Here is a 14,795-nt window from a genome sequence, read left to right on the forward strand (position 1 = left end):
GTCCAGAACTCACCCGGGACCCCCCCCCCCCCCCATACCACCACCACCACGAAATAGTTTTTTTTTCACTTATGGGAATGAACTTTACGTTTTTTTTTTCTTTTCTTTCTTTGTTTTTTTTTTCTGGCTCGTCAAAAATTTTTTTTTGACTGGGGTGGACCCCCCCTCCCCTCGGGGGAAAATTCCCAGATCCGCGCCTGAGGCATTGCCTCTTTTTTTTTTATCCCCCCCCCCTTTATGGTCAATCTTCACCGGAACCAGTGCAGGGACGAGTTAACAAAAATCGAACGCACCAAGCAAAACATAGACTGGAAAGCATGGGTATGTTTTTGTTTTTTTGTTCCTTACTTTAGATTAAAGTGTAATGATTTCATTTTATCAGAATCTGGTAAAAGCCGTTCAGATCACTGAGACATGATTTGTGCATTCTTCAATCCTTTAACGGATTTGGAGAATTGAAATAGGTAACTCTGTTAACTAAACTTTTGTCTATGGAAAAGTGTTGCATGTCTGTCTTTTTTTTTTTAAATATATGTAGAGTATATCTGCATAATTAGTAAAATATCCCCCTTAAAATATAAGAAAAATGTTAAGGAATATGAAAAAAAGGAATAAAGAAGATTTGGTGTGTTTTCCTATTTACATTAAACGATCAAATCATCCGAGTTAAATTCAAGACACAATTAATCATTATAAATCTAAGACTGCCACTTAGTTCACATAGATTTATTTAACCCTTTGTCTCAGTTTTATTCATTACATATTCTTCCATCAAATACAACCAAGCAGTAATGTAAAGATTCAATTTTGGTTCTTTCTTGATTTATATATATGTTTGTAAAGTGATGTTTTCTTTATAGAAGTGACAAGGCTTTTGCCTACTAGGCAAAAGCCTATCCTCTTCTCTTAGGAGAATAGCAAAGTGTATACTGAATGGTGATATAGTCCTGACTAAAAAAAGAGGAAGCATAATTTTAAGGGAAAAAAGATACCCATCAATGTATTCAAGCACATCCTATGCAGATCTGTTTTCACTAATTGTATTATTAACTTATTACATTAGATGAGGAATTTCAATGGCAACCTCCATCTGAGGCTGAGATGAAAATTTTGGAGGCCAGACGTGAGAGGTCAGATAGGATCAGTAAACTTATGGGGGACTATCTACTGAAGGGCTACAAAATGCTGGGGAATGTCTGTGAAGTCTGTGATGTAAGTGTTTTAACTCTGACACCATTTTGCCAACAATAAGATATACCGGTACTAAATGTAGCTAGTGAATAAAGTTGTAATTTATTCTCCAATATCAGTAAGCAATTTTATAAAATGTATAAACAGAATAAACACTAGGTCTTATTGCTTTGAAAGTTATTGGCAAAGCAGGAAGTTTGTTTATGCATGATTAAAAAATGATTGCTTAATTTTAACTTTACCTATATTGATTGTTACATTAGCAATATATGTACATTTTTTGTGGGGGTGGAGGGGTCAGATGTTTCTAAGCAGTGTGGAAATTAATTTTACTTGGACAGTTTACAATATGATTTTAGACAATACTCTTAGAAGACAAACAAGCACAGAAGTATTGTATAGCCTGCAGGGAATTAGATACAGACACTTGCAAAGATGACCCAGGTCAGTGATACATACATAACAGTACATGTATATGACTCATGTTCAATTGAATTGTTTCATTTTAAGATTTGAGAAATGAAAAAGCACAACATATGTAAAGGGTTATTCTTAACTGTGAATACAAAAAAGTGTCGCTTAATTTCCACAAAGTAAAGAAAGTTGAAAATAAGAAAATGGAACAGAAACCTTACCATTTCTTTTTGTACATATACCTATAGAGTAACTATTAATCAAGAATTTCAAAAGGGTTCCATTTACTGCATATCCCAGCAGAGCATCCAATAACTTCATAAACTGCAAAATCTTTTTCAGTTGTGAGCTCCACTGCAGCCAGGTCTCTGACTGAAGAGAGACAAGGAATGACCCAGACAATTGGACTCGCAAGTCAGTCCAGTGTAAGAAATCCCACAGTCCAGGGACAACAGCATATTCTTCCCCACACCACAGATTCTAGGTTAGATCTGTATGAAACAGGAGCTCAGAACCTCCAAAAATTAAGTGGTGGATCTCAGAGTGTGGGGGCCCACCATATTTCTGCATGTAATTCTGCTGTGGACAGTCTGTGTGATAAAATTAAATGGGCAAGTGAAGAATTAAAACATTCATCTGGAGTGGAATATAGCATTCAGTTGTGTAATCTTATTAAGGCTAGTGCAGATGCTCTACAGAGTTTAAAGTCTCTTAATTAATGAGTAAAAGATATTATAGCAATTTTTTTCTTAAATAATAACAATATGGCACTTTGTTACATTAACTGAAAATTTATGTGACTTTCAATTTCTAAAGACTTGTGAAAAAATCCTGATTCTGAAATATAATGAAATAAAAAGAAAGGACTTAATATGAATCTAATGTTCTGTCTTGAATATATACTGAAAGGAAAAAGAAACGCAGGGTAAACTTTTGAAGTGATTTAATGTTATATTTTCAAATGTATTTTCCAATATTATTATCTAACATTTAAACTCATCTTTCATCAACAAGCAAGCAAAATCTCACTTGATTTTGACCTATAATTCATGAGTTATTGAAACTCAAATGAAGATACCCCCAAAAGTGAAAATTGAAAATTCTCATTATCTCCTATGCCTCCCTCGCGCATCTATCAAGGCTTTATTCACAGCCTTAATTCTACTTTGCATGGAGTTCATAAGTGCATTTGTCTTTCTCATAGGAATATTATTCAACCCTTTCAACAAGGCACCGCTTAGTTTGTCGAGAGTAGCTGGGGCATTCCGACGCTTTTAAACCCTAACATCCAGTTACTCCCACAGGTGTTCGACTGAAGAAAAAAAAAAGATGGTCACCAGTCGAGTAGGTTAATGTGAATGTTTGCGAGAAAGTCTTGAAAAACTCTAGCCTCATTGGGCCGTGGGTTAACATGCTGAAAAATTAGGCATAATGTGCACACGCGCGCGTGAAAGGAACACTGACGTGAAGTTAACGAGCTCACAAACCAAAATTGCATAATGGGTTTCTTTCAGTTTTTGGGGATGAATGTAACGATTTTGATTGCCTACAGTATTAAATGTGGTTTCAGTTGTTGTAAGTGGCGATTACGCAGATGGCAAGATGAATAGCCCAATCTTGACGTGGCGTTGTTACGCGCCAACGTCATGGTCACGGTTGATTGGAAACCTTTCCAGACCCTCTCTGACGACGGATAAGACGTTCTATGGTGAAAATGCACAGCAACCTTTTCTTTCCCTTTTCTTTACTTAGGCAATGCAATGGCCAGACCCCATGGAACTTCTGTCAGCCATAACGTGATTACAAAAATTTAAATTCTCTTTTAATATCGAAAAACGATGTGTACATCTTTAGTGCATCAAGTGGTGTTACAAGATGTGTTGACAAACCTGTCATCATCAATATGCACTTGTTTTTAACTTTTTACCTTTTTCCCTACGTGACGTTATACATTTCAAGGTTGAGTAATTCTGAACATCGATTTGAGTGCACAGTTACCAATATACCCCTTTGACCAGTTTCGGTAAATTTAGGATGCAATCAAAAACTTTTCGCATAGTATGTTACCCTGCGTTTTTTTCCCTTTCAGTATCATATATTGATGTTGATTTATTTAAGGGGAAAAGAGAGTGTGGAACAAAACCTTTATTGTCTTGTTTTATAGTGTATGCATGTACTAAATAATCTTACTTGGTCTTGAATCAGTAAATAACATCATTCAACCATAATTATATATCTGGCAATTTTCTTTGCAATTATTCTGTCCTTTGATGTCTTTGATTTCAGCTTTAATAATTGTATGCTCATTATGTACATGAGCTAAAAAATAAACAAATTACTGTCCATCAAAGCTTGCAACTGTTAGTGGCATGTGAAGATATGAAATTATTTTGGTTTAATCATTTGAAGTCAACTACCTTGTTTAACCTAAAATTTTAGGCACAACTGGTAAATAAATGGGGACCATGTTTAAGATGGCAATGTATAGTCTGCAGATCTTAGAATTATTTTCAACATATTAGAAATGGCATATCATCATTCAAAATGTAATTTTGAACAAAAAAAAGAGTTTTTCCGCCATTTACTTCTGGGTATGAAATTTGCTAATGTCATCAATGAAGATCGGCAAAAGTCACCTATTTAAACTTGTAACATATAAGAATTTCTAGGTCAAAGGTAAAGACTGACTGTCACCTTTTACGGAGATAATTAAAATTTTTCATCCTCGATCGTCTACCTATGTATTAAGTTTGACCTCGATACAATCTGTCAGAATTGGACAAACATACGTTCAACGCTGCCTATTTGAAGATCAAAAGAGAAAAAAAAAATTCAACCTTCCTGATGATCTTCGAATAAAGTCCACTCATTTAAGGTATATAAGAAATTAGAAGATTATATGAAGATTAAGACACCTGTAACAGCGAAACTCAAAAGCCTCACAAATTTGTTGATCTATAAAGATGGCAGTACAGTCATCCTCCGTCTCATCGTCGATCCTACTTATGCACGAAATATCTGAAATATATAAATGACTGTGAATTTTATTGATGTCATGTGCATGTACACGTATGTGATAAGCAGAAAAGTTCAAATGTTGACCCTTGAATATTTATCAAAAATATGTTTAGGAATTGATTTGATTGAGATGTGTATTCTTGCCCTTTTTTACGCATGAAGAACATGGAACTGTTATCACAAATAATTACTGGAAAGGATATTTCTTATTGCTTTGTATCAATACTGTTCTCCGAGCGAAACTAGATTTTAAGAACCTCATCACTTTACATAGACAAATTGAAATGCGTACAGTGTTATTGGTGTTATATAATTAAAGATTTAATTTATACCATTTTCTATACATGTATTTGCAATAAAGTAGAACATATCGCAATCGGGGAGATAGATTTCATTCAATTCACATGGCCACCTGTGTTGGAAATCTGCACACTCTGCATGAGTCATAAGTAGACTGATAAGAAGTTGGACAATCTTTTGTTGACTACCCAGTTTTTAGACAGAATGGTGGATTTCTACTTTATTCCCCCCCTCCCCCAAAAGAATCATTTCATTGCATTGAAAAAATATAATTAAAAAATAATGAAAATGAAGAAAAGACACAGTTTAATCTTATCATGAATCAAAAATCTTTCTGTCAAAGTGTACAATCAGCCCATGAAAAAATATGATTATCGGTCATATGTCATATGATAATTACACGAAGGTGTTTCTCAATAACCTCTATATATACGAGTCAGAATTTCAGAAACTCTACTTATAACGATGGCCGCGGCACCGTCTTTCCTTGTCGTATGCCTGCTAATAGTGAATACAATTAACTGTCTTCCTGCACACTCCCCGGGGACAAAATTTTCCCCAACACCGACTCAAAAGTTTTCAAAACATACAGTGCTGGACCCAGATGGAAATTTTCATCTATTTTGGAATTTTAATTCTACTCATATAACATTTGAAGCTCACGTAAAAACACACGGCTATGTTGGCTTAGGACTCTCTCCTAACGGAAAGATGTACCCAGCAGACATCGTCATTGGATGGGTAAAGCACGGACGTGTTTTCTTGAAAGTAAGATACATGTAAAATTCATTTTGCAATTATTATTATGTTGATTATAACATCATTATATATTATGTTGTCGTATTAAAAAGCAAAAGATTATTGCATGAATCCTAAGACAGAACTTGTTGATATACATTGGTTTTCAATAAATTATGTTTTATGAGAAAAAAAAACATGTAATCGCCCTATTGTAATTTAACATAAATATTTTAAAATTCTTTAAGCTTGTTGGTTCCAGAAAGTTTACACACAAACCTGTCTTTAATATACATGTTATTCTCTTTTTTCCTTCCACTGTTTAAATGGAGTGTGATATTTCCGCGAACAACGCCTAGTTGACATAGATTTTGATAAGTTTTCTTTCTGAATTAAGTAATTTCCGAAGTCCTGGTTAATTAATAGATTAGATCAAATGAAAACAAACCATAACAACATTTTTACTGTGGTAAGCCCAAAAAATACTTTTGAAGTGCAAATGTTTAGTATGCCGGCATTCATATTGAGAAAAACTATGGCAGATCGAAGAAACCTTAAGATCATTTGTTATCTACGATTTATTTAGGACAGACACTCAACCGGACAATTTGAACCAGTTATTGATGCTTCTCAAGACTGGATTCTTCTTCATGGAGAAGAAAACCAACATGGAACTGTTATCAAAACAGTCCGCAAACTGGACACGTGTGATGATGATGACGTCAAGATAACGGTAACTTGCAACATGCTTTCTGTCCTTTAGCTGTGATTTGACCTTGGAGAAGAATGTAGCAGATAGCAATAGATAGATCGCATTACATATCCATTACTAAGTTACAGAATTTTAGATTTGACGTCATGTACAATGTATCGCGTCGACGTCACATTAAAATTGGACAAACATTCCTTTAATTTATCTAAGGTTACATACAGTGTACATGTATACAGATTTTTAAAAAAATGAAGTAATCAAGGGACATTGTATTTGTTCTACTAATACCGTATATCATGTTGAAATGGGAATAATGTTGAAATATTGGTGTTTAAATTTCTTTTTTTCATTAATCAATAATAATCAAGTAATAAAACTGTGTAAACACATTGAAAATTATTATGTTGTTCAAAGAAATAAAGTTTTAAAAAATTCTTAGAAATGAGAAAAAAAAATATTGAAAAAATTAAAATAACATGATTATCACATTGCCGAAGGAACCGGGGGGGGGGGGGGCACGGGGGGCCGTGCCCCCCCCCCCGTAATTTTGCCGATATATAGATTACTATAAAAAAAAAGCTACTATATGCCTGTGCCCCCTCAATAAATACGTCTGATGACCCCCTTTTCTTTTTTTTTTTTGCTTGTCAAGAAATTTTTGACTGTCGATAGTGCCCCCTCAACTGAAAATGTATGGCTGTGCCCCCCCCCCCCCAACAGAAATTGCTTCCTACGGACCTGTATCATATAGCATCACAAGTGATTATTTTACTTTTGACATTTTTTTACAGAATGACACTGTTCTGGTAATCTACTCCTACAGTGACCACGAACCTGAGCACGAGGGTGAAGGTCTTGTCTATCACGGGACCCACAGGGGCGCCAAAAGTCTCATGTTATTGACCGAGACCAAAACAACCGCCATGCCTAGTGACGTTATATCACGTGATCTGTTGAATAACAGGGTATCAATTGTGGCTTACAAGTACCAAATACATGTAGCAATTTTTTTTATAACAAAAAATTATTATTTTCATATCAATATTTTTTTCATAAATACTTACTGCTTTCCCGAAGTTGGTAGTGAAACAGACATCTTGCTAAGCTCTATATGATAAAAGCCAGCCGCACTTGTCAATTCAATATAATTCTATTGCACATTTCTCCTTCCGTCTACTGAGAATGTTATGCCTAACATCTTACTTATTCAAACAATATATCTGTACAGTACCAATCAATGTTTTTTTTTTTAGTTTCTTTTTCTACGAATCAACATTCTTTTCAGTAGTTTTGACGCAATAGAACAATCAACTTATTTTTCACAGCAGTGCTATTCATCTGTCTTTTACCATATTTGTTTTCATCACAGTATCTCTTCATCACAGTATCAATCCCATGTCTCTTTCTATTGTTTGGTACAACAGTATCAATCAATTTCATCCAAATATTCATAATTTCAGTGCCAATAAACTGTCTTTCTGTAACGCTTAATCTCTTCAGTACCATTCAACTTTTTCTTTAACCAATCATATCTGTCTTTTTACGGCGTTTTTGTCACAGCAGTACTAGAAATCTTTTTTCCTACATTTCATTACTACAATACCAAACATCTATCTTTTTTTAATTCTTAATCACAAGACTACAATATAATTAAGTAAACAGTTTTTTCCCTGTGTTTTATCACAATGTACACTTCTATCAAACGTCTTTTCCCAACGACCTTTTTCCAATGTTTCATCACTGCATTACTAGTTACGCGTCTTTTTCTAATGTTTTATTCTTGCAATACCAATCATGTGTCTTTTTCAAATGTTCCATCACTGAAATACCAATCGTGTGTTTTGCCAATGTTTTATAACTGAAATATCATTGAAGTGTCTTTTTCAAACTTTTATCACTACAATACTAATCATGTGTCTTTGTCCAATGTTTCACCACTTCAATACTAATCATGTGCCAAAAGTTTTTGGATGGATCTTCTTCTTGAGAATATAAAGACAGCTAATGAATGATCACAATTAATGACCATGGAATTTCAACAGAATTGTTGAAGACCTGTTCTCCAAAAACTCCATATTGTCAATGAAACTTCAAGCATCTCTTTAACCTCAGAGTACTTGTCATACATGCTGTCTATTTTCGAAAAGAATTCAACTTTTCTAAAATTTCTTTTGAGTTTTGGAGCATCCACATTTGATTTACACCGCCTCTTTAATATATTATAGCTCAGTACGCTTGAACTTCTTTACAGAAGTTAATATTTTTGTAAAGAGTAAAGACAGGGGTTTAATAAAACATTAACTGGACCCTACAATGTATCTTTGTTTTTCAGAATTGTAATAACATCAAATTTTGAATCGATTAATCACATTGTCTCCAGTGAATGGAATATTAAAATATATATCATGTACATGTTTAGAAATTGAAACATAGATTGGAATCCTTTGTTAGGTAACTATGAGTATGATTTTGATCACCAATGTGGAATTAAAGTCAGGTTCTTTATTGCTTTTATACTAAATTCGACTACGGAGTACTCCGTATACCAGGGGTCCGTGGTTTTGTCCTGTTCACAATTCCTTTTGTTTACTGGATTTATGAGATTGATTACTGTACGTTATTTTCACTTTTGCATTATTTACGATTAAAGTCGTATTCATTGTTAAAAGTACTGTTTTTCTGACTCCATTTTGAGACAAAAAGTTAATTTTTCTCCACCTTGATCTTTGAAAGTTTTTTGTCTGTTTTCCTGCACTTCTGTTCAAAAAATCACTTGATATCAAGCCTTTGAATGTCCAAAGACGAGACAAGATTTCGTGAAACAATAACATTATCGGCGATTCCAAGTATTCCAAGTAATAAGCTAAGGTTTTTGGTAGCTTGAAGGAGCGAAAAGGTACAAGTACATTGTCAATTCGAAAATAGAAGGAACTCAGTGTAATTAAACTCATGCATATACAATTACACATGTATATAGTTTATGAAACTAAGATGTAAACTAAATAAAATTTCAGTTCAGCCATCAAGAACTCAAGATGCTGGTTCCAGATTCCCCGTACGTTGAGCCACCATCTGCACGTCATATGTCGATGGTTTCAAAGATGACGTCACTTCCAACAACACCTAATCCATGTGGTTCTCCTGTACCATCAGAAAAGTTTGATTTTCAGGAAAACATCGATCCTGATGGAAAATACGTACTCTTTTGGAATGTAAACAAAACACACATAGTATTTGAAGCCCAAGTGGAAACTAAGGGTTACATTGGATTTGGATTATCTCCAAACGGGAAAATGTATCCTGCTGACGTCGTAGTAGGGTGGGTTAAAGACGGAGTTCCTCATTTCAAGGTACAACTTTAATTCTGAAACATGTAAAAAGAGGATACATTTTTATTTACTATAAGTTATGCTAAAATGTCTCTTATACTTTAGGATATGCACACTATTGGTCACTCTAGACCTATCGTGGATTCGTCTCAAGATTGGCAGCTTCTTTATGCAAAAGAGGATAGTTGTAGAACTTTATTAAAAATGGTCCGGAAGTTAGATACTTGTGATGATAAAGACTTTAAAATCACGGTATGCATACCTTCATAATTGTTAAGAATTCAAAAGTCGTGATAAAAACCTTTATACCTTTATTTTTACTAGACTAAAATGTTTGTTTTTGTTTTCTAATGTATATTTTGTGTGTCTATATCTTGTTTCAAAAGAGATTCTAATAAATATCTCCAAAAGATAACTTAAAACACTCAAAAGTTTTAGTTTATTATGTTACCTGGACAAGATTATCTATCCAAATGTTTTTGATATTTATTGATGAGTATTTAAAGATCAGCTTTCAAAATTTTTACATTGATCTGTAAATACGAAATTCTTTATCCTAAATTTCCTTTTGTACATTTACCACAGGATGATACTGTGAAGATAATTTATTCATACCATCAGACTGATCCTGTAAGTCATGACAGCATTATGTATCATGGGGTCAACCGAGGAGTCAAAAGTCTTTTGCTTCTGTCCAAATTATCTCCTCCAATACTAGAGAGTGATTCCAAAGTCATCGATTTTTTCAACAATAACGTAAGAGTTGTCTACATTTTTATAAACAGAAAAAAAAATGAACAAAAGTAGTGGTTGAAAATTGAATTTTCGGGAAAAAAATCTGCAGAGTGGTGATAGACGTAAGAGTTCGTCCATTACACTTTTTGGAGTTTCTGATTCGATATGTATGTGGGTTTAGGAAATTGTCTGTATTTACCTCTAGCATATGTGACGATTTCGATGTGCACATAAATAAACATATAGTGTATAAATACAATGTGATGATTTCGATGAATAAAATGGTACTTTTTGAATTTAAGGTGAATATACAGAATGGAACACATCCATTAAATTTAAGTGCTGAAGAGTTCGAAATTGTCATAATAGTGTCCATCTTTATATTCAAATTTTGATTTTTATGGTAAGCAATCTCGAAGATTACTTCTATTGACAAGACAGGGTTATTTTCAATATTTACTGTCCTTTCAGTACCACGTCCCTGCTGTTGACACAACCTACAGCTGCCGAATCTTTGACTTGTCTACTCTTCACAAAAAGCATCATCTCACTAAGGTATTGATAATTTCAGGACCATCAATGGACTGCCTTTGCTTTTTTTACAAACAAACTTTCTCGCTTTATATTTGTATAAATGTTTCTGTAATACATGTATTATGAAATAAGTATTCTATTCCTTAAGTAAAAAATTCACTTTGATATTTTGACTTCGACTGTTTTTTCCCCACAGTTCGAGGTAATTGTACAGAAGGGCCATGATGTTTTGGTGCACCATATTGTACTCTACAAATGTCCAGGAATCAACCGAAGCCTTATCCATTCCTCAAATTATGTATGTTACAAGGATCTTGATAAATCCAAACATCCATGTGGTAAAACCGTGGCCATCTGGGCCGTAGGTGGAGAGGTAAATAAAGATCATTCATTAGTGATAAAGCAAATACCACAGAAATAGATTATATTTAAGAAAATATCTCTCTAGCTCACCCGAGGTTTAAGTTAGCTTTTCTGGTCATACTTTTGTCCATTGTCTATCTGTGTCGTTGTCATTTCAGATTCGGATTTAATAGGTTAACCACTGTCTTAACATTAGAAAATGTAAAAGTTTCGGGGTAAAAAAGAATATATTTTCGTCGATGATTGAGCATACTGGTAAAATTCTTGAAAGAATTCTTGAAAAATTAAATGATAAAAAAGAAATAATTCCAAAATAATTCTAATTTACTACCCAGTATATTTTTGATTTTATTTTTTACTTACTTCCTGGGATTACTTTGCATCGAAATTTCACTGATGCAATCATCCTTGGCATCATCATGAAATTAAAATAAACTTTTTGAAGGCGTTCTATTTCCCTGACGAGGCCGGACTTCCAGTGGCTGAACCCGGAGACACGGATCTGTACATCATGGAAACACACTACAACAACCCGGGACTAAGAAATGGTCAGTATTTCAAACCATACCACTTAATTGATTTTAAACTCTTTTTACAACCGGTTCTGAATAAAAAATATTCAAGTTATTCCATTGAATATCCCACTTTAACAAAACAACCTTAAATACTTCCTATATGTTTAATTAAGGATATTAACTCAAACTGAACATTTTCTCCTTTTTCATTTTTTATGAAAACCACGTCTCGTATTCAATCCGTTTACTCTAAACTAGTTAGAATCAGTTTTTCAACGCCATCTGTATGAAAGATTTTTTTAAAGCTTAAAAGCATTGGGCTCTTCCATCTTCAGTCTCTGTTACACAGATTTGGTGGATAACTCTGGGTTACGGTTGACCGTGACCCCTACCCTTAGGCTTCATGACGCTGGTATTTTGGAAATTTCTGCGGTGGTTGACCAGAGTCAAGTGATTCCTCCTCATCAACCCAATTTTGTTTCAACTGTCTTCTGTAACGAATCCATCTTACACCAGGTATTCTACTGTTTTCTTTTAAAAGAGCTTGCTGCGACACAAAAATCAGTTTCCGTCGTCAGATGTATTTTCCTTGCTCTGTCAGTCTATGAACGGTAGTTTAACTAGAAACTCATTGCGAGCAATGAGAGGTCTTCCGTCCGATTCTGAAAATAAAAACGAAAATTCAAGCTGAAAAAGTGATAAAGGAAATTCAGACACTGGAGATTTAACCCTGGTTTTCAGAGTGAAAATCCAACGTGCTAACCATTAAGCATTCACGTTTTTGCATCACTTCCTGTCACGACCGGAAGTCACGGCGATACAAGATTTTCTCACGAATCAAATAAACTGATGATTGACTATCAGTCCTGAAATTTTTAGACTTCAGTCGTTTATTGTTGCCGAGCAATATTGTGAGAACAAATTCTAATTTTGAGGACAGGTAAACATGCGACCGGAAGTGAATTTTATAAAAATCTCTGACTTTTCTCTAGACATTTGCAGTATCTACAACATACATAAATTATTTCAATTACTTTATCGATAAGCAATATTTATGAGAAAAATAAATATAAAAATAACGTAGTTTATCTCCGAAAACCGGAAGTTGACGTTTTTGTTTCCGGTGGAATCTAACATATTTCAAAGCAGCGAAAGAGATGCAATAAAGTGATGAAAGTTTTAATTCAAAAAAGAAAAGTTAAAATTTTTGATTTGTTTGATCACTTCCTGTGACAAGCGGAAGTGACGACTGACGCGTTTAACCAAAATGATTTCGCCTACTCATCAAGATCTATTACTCATAAAAGTTTGGTGTTTCAATCTTATACCTGTTTTTGAGATCACGCTCAGGCAACTTCTCATTTTGAGGACAGGAAAACACGCGACCGGAAGTGAATTTTCGAAAGATATTTCAGGTTACTCTAGACATTTGCACTCTGAATAACATATTTAAAATTCATTTTAAATACTTTATCTATAAAGAATATTTATAGGAAAGTAAAATACTCAAATCATGTAGTTTTTCTCTTATAACCGGAAGTTGACGTTTTTGTTTCCGGTGGGACCAACATCTTTCGAATCTGCCAAAAAGATGCAATAAAGTGATATAATTTTTAATTAAAAAAAGAAAAGTGCAAATTTTCGATTTCTTTGATCACTTCCTGTGACAACCGGAAGTGACGGCTGACGATCTTAACCCAAATGGTTTTGCCTATATCTTAAGGTCTGTTGCTCATATAAGTTTGGTGTCATAATCTCTTACAGTTTTCGAGATCTTGCTCACACAACTTCTCATTTTAAGGACAGAAAAACACGCGACCGGAAGTGAGTTTTACAAAGATATTTGACGTTACTCTAGACATTTGCAGTCTTAATAACATATTCAAAATTCATTTCAAATACTTTATCTACAAAAGATATTAATGGGAAAGAAAAATACTCAAAGTATGTAGTTTTTCTCTTATAACCGGAAGTTGACGTTTTTGTTTCCGGTGTGACCAACATATTTCGAAACTACAAAAGAGATGCAATAAAGGGATTTAAGTATTGATTTGAAAAAGGAAAGTTGAAATTTTACGATTTCTTTGATCACTTCCGTTAGCAACCGGAAGTGCCGACGACGAACGAAAAGTAGCGACCCGGCTAGTATCTATCACGATCTATAATCCCTGAAAGTTTCACATTGATATCTTTTACCGTTCCCGAGATTATCCGCGGACAAAATGTCTTTTTGAAATCAGAAAATGGTCTCTAACTTGGCACCGGAAGTGAATTTCCAAATTTTCTCTCAGATATTATAAATTCATGTTACTACACATAATTCCTGAAAATTTCATGCAAATCCATTTAATAGTCTTCGAGAAATCGCGTGCACAAAATTAGAATGTCAAAAAAATAATTATAAAAATAACTAGAAACTCATTACTAGTAATGAGAAGGTCTTCCGTTCTACTACTTCCTGTTTGCATCAATATGTCTTTTCCAACGTCGGTATTAGCCTATAATTTATGTAGAAACAAAATAACTTAAAAAATCACTTTTTTGCTTCGTTTCCTGTCACGACCGGAAGTAATGACGACACACGATCTTTACACGATGCAAATGAACTGATGACTGACTATAAGTCCTGAAAGTTTTAGACTTCAGTCTATTATTGTTGCCGAACAAATGTGAGAACAAATTCTAATTTTGAGGACAGGAAAACACACGACCGGAAGTGAACTGAATAAAAATCTCTGAATTTTCTCTTGACTTTTGTAGTATCTACAACATATGTAAAAAAAACATTTCAAATACTTATATATAAGTGATATTTATGAGAAAGTTAAACCACGAAATAACGTAGTTTATCTCTTAAGACCGGAAGTTTGAAGTTTTTGTTTCCGATAGAATCTAACATATTTCAAAACAGCGAAAGAGAAGCAATAAAGTGATGCAAGTTTTAAT

General features: G+C 33.9%; 3 protein-coding genes across 3 annotated transcripts in view; 2 read left to right on the forward strand and 1 right to left on the reverse strand.

Moving 5' to 3' along the window:
- LOC133183102 (molecular chaperone MKKS-like) overlaps nucleotides 1-14,795 on the reverse strand; it is a 202,105-nt gene that overhangs the window by 135,655 nt on the left and 51,655 nt on the right. The window lies entirely within an intron of this gene.
- On the forward strand, nucleotides 1,066-2,482 carry LOC133183955 (protein ZNRD2-like). Its single transcript, XM_061318826.1, has 3 exons — nucleotides 1,066-1,212; nucleotides 1,551-1,635; nucleotides 1,948-2,482. The coding sequence occupies exons 1-3, from the start codon at nucleotides 1,102-1,104 to the stop codon at nucleotides 2,322-2,324; spliced, it is 573 nt and encodes a 190-aa protein (XP_061174810.1). The 5' UTR covers nucleotides 1,066-1,101; the 3' UTR covers nucleotides 2,325-2,482.
- LOC133182880 (DBH-like monooxygenase protein 1 homolog) overlaps nucleotides 5,389-14,795 on the forward strand; it is a 34,378-nt gene continuing 24,971 nt past the window's right edge. Inside the window, exons 1-10 of the mRNA XM_061317729.1 lie at nucleotides 5,389-5,691; nucleotides 6,248-6,394; nucleotides 7,165-7,338; nucleotides 9,388-9,723; nucleotides 9,808-9,954; nucleotides 10,288-10,458; nucleotides 10,909-10,992; nucleotides 11,168-11,344; nucleotides 11,780-11,882; nucleotides 12,199-12,365. Of these exons, the coding sequence (XP_061173713.1) occupies nucleotides 5,389-5,691; nucleotides 6,248-6,394; nucleotides 7,165-7,338; nucleotides 9,388-9,723; nucleotides 9,808-9,954; nucleotides 10,288-10,458; nucleotides 10,909-10,992; nucleotides 11,168-11,344; nucleotides 11,780-11,882; nucleotides 12,199-12,365 (1,809 nt within the window). The remainder of the gene's footprint in view (nucleotides 5,692-6,247; nucleotides 6,395-7,164; nucleotides 7,339-9,387; nucleotides 9,724-9,807; nucleotides 9,955-10,287; nucleotides 10,459-10,908; nucleotides 10,993-11,167; nucleotides 11,345-11,779; nucleotides 11,883-12,198; nucleotides 12,366-14,795) is intronic.

This window comes from Saccostrea echinata, unplaced genomic scaffold (genome assembly GCF_033153115.1).
Source record: "Saccostrea echinata isolate AGI-Se365-2 ecotype Australia unplaced genomic scaffold, CSIRO_AGI_Sech_v1 ptg000009l, whole genome shotgun sequence".
Taxonomy (NCBI): Eukaryota; Metazoa; Mollusca; class Bivalvia; order Ostreida; family Ostreidae; genus Saccostrea; species Saccostrea echinata.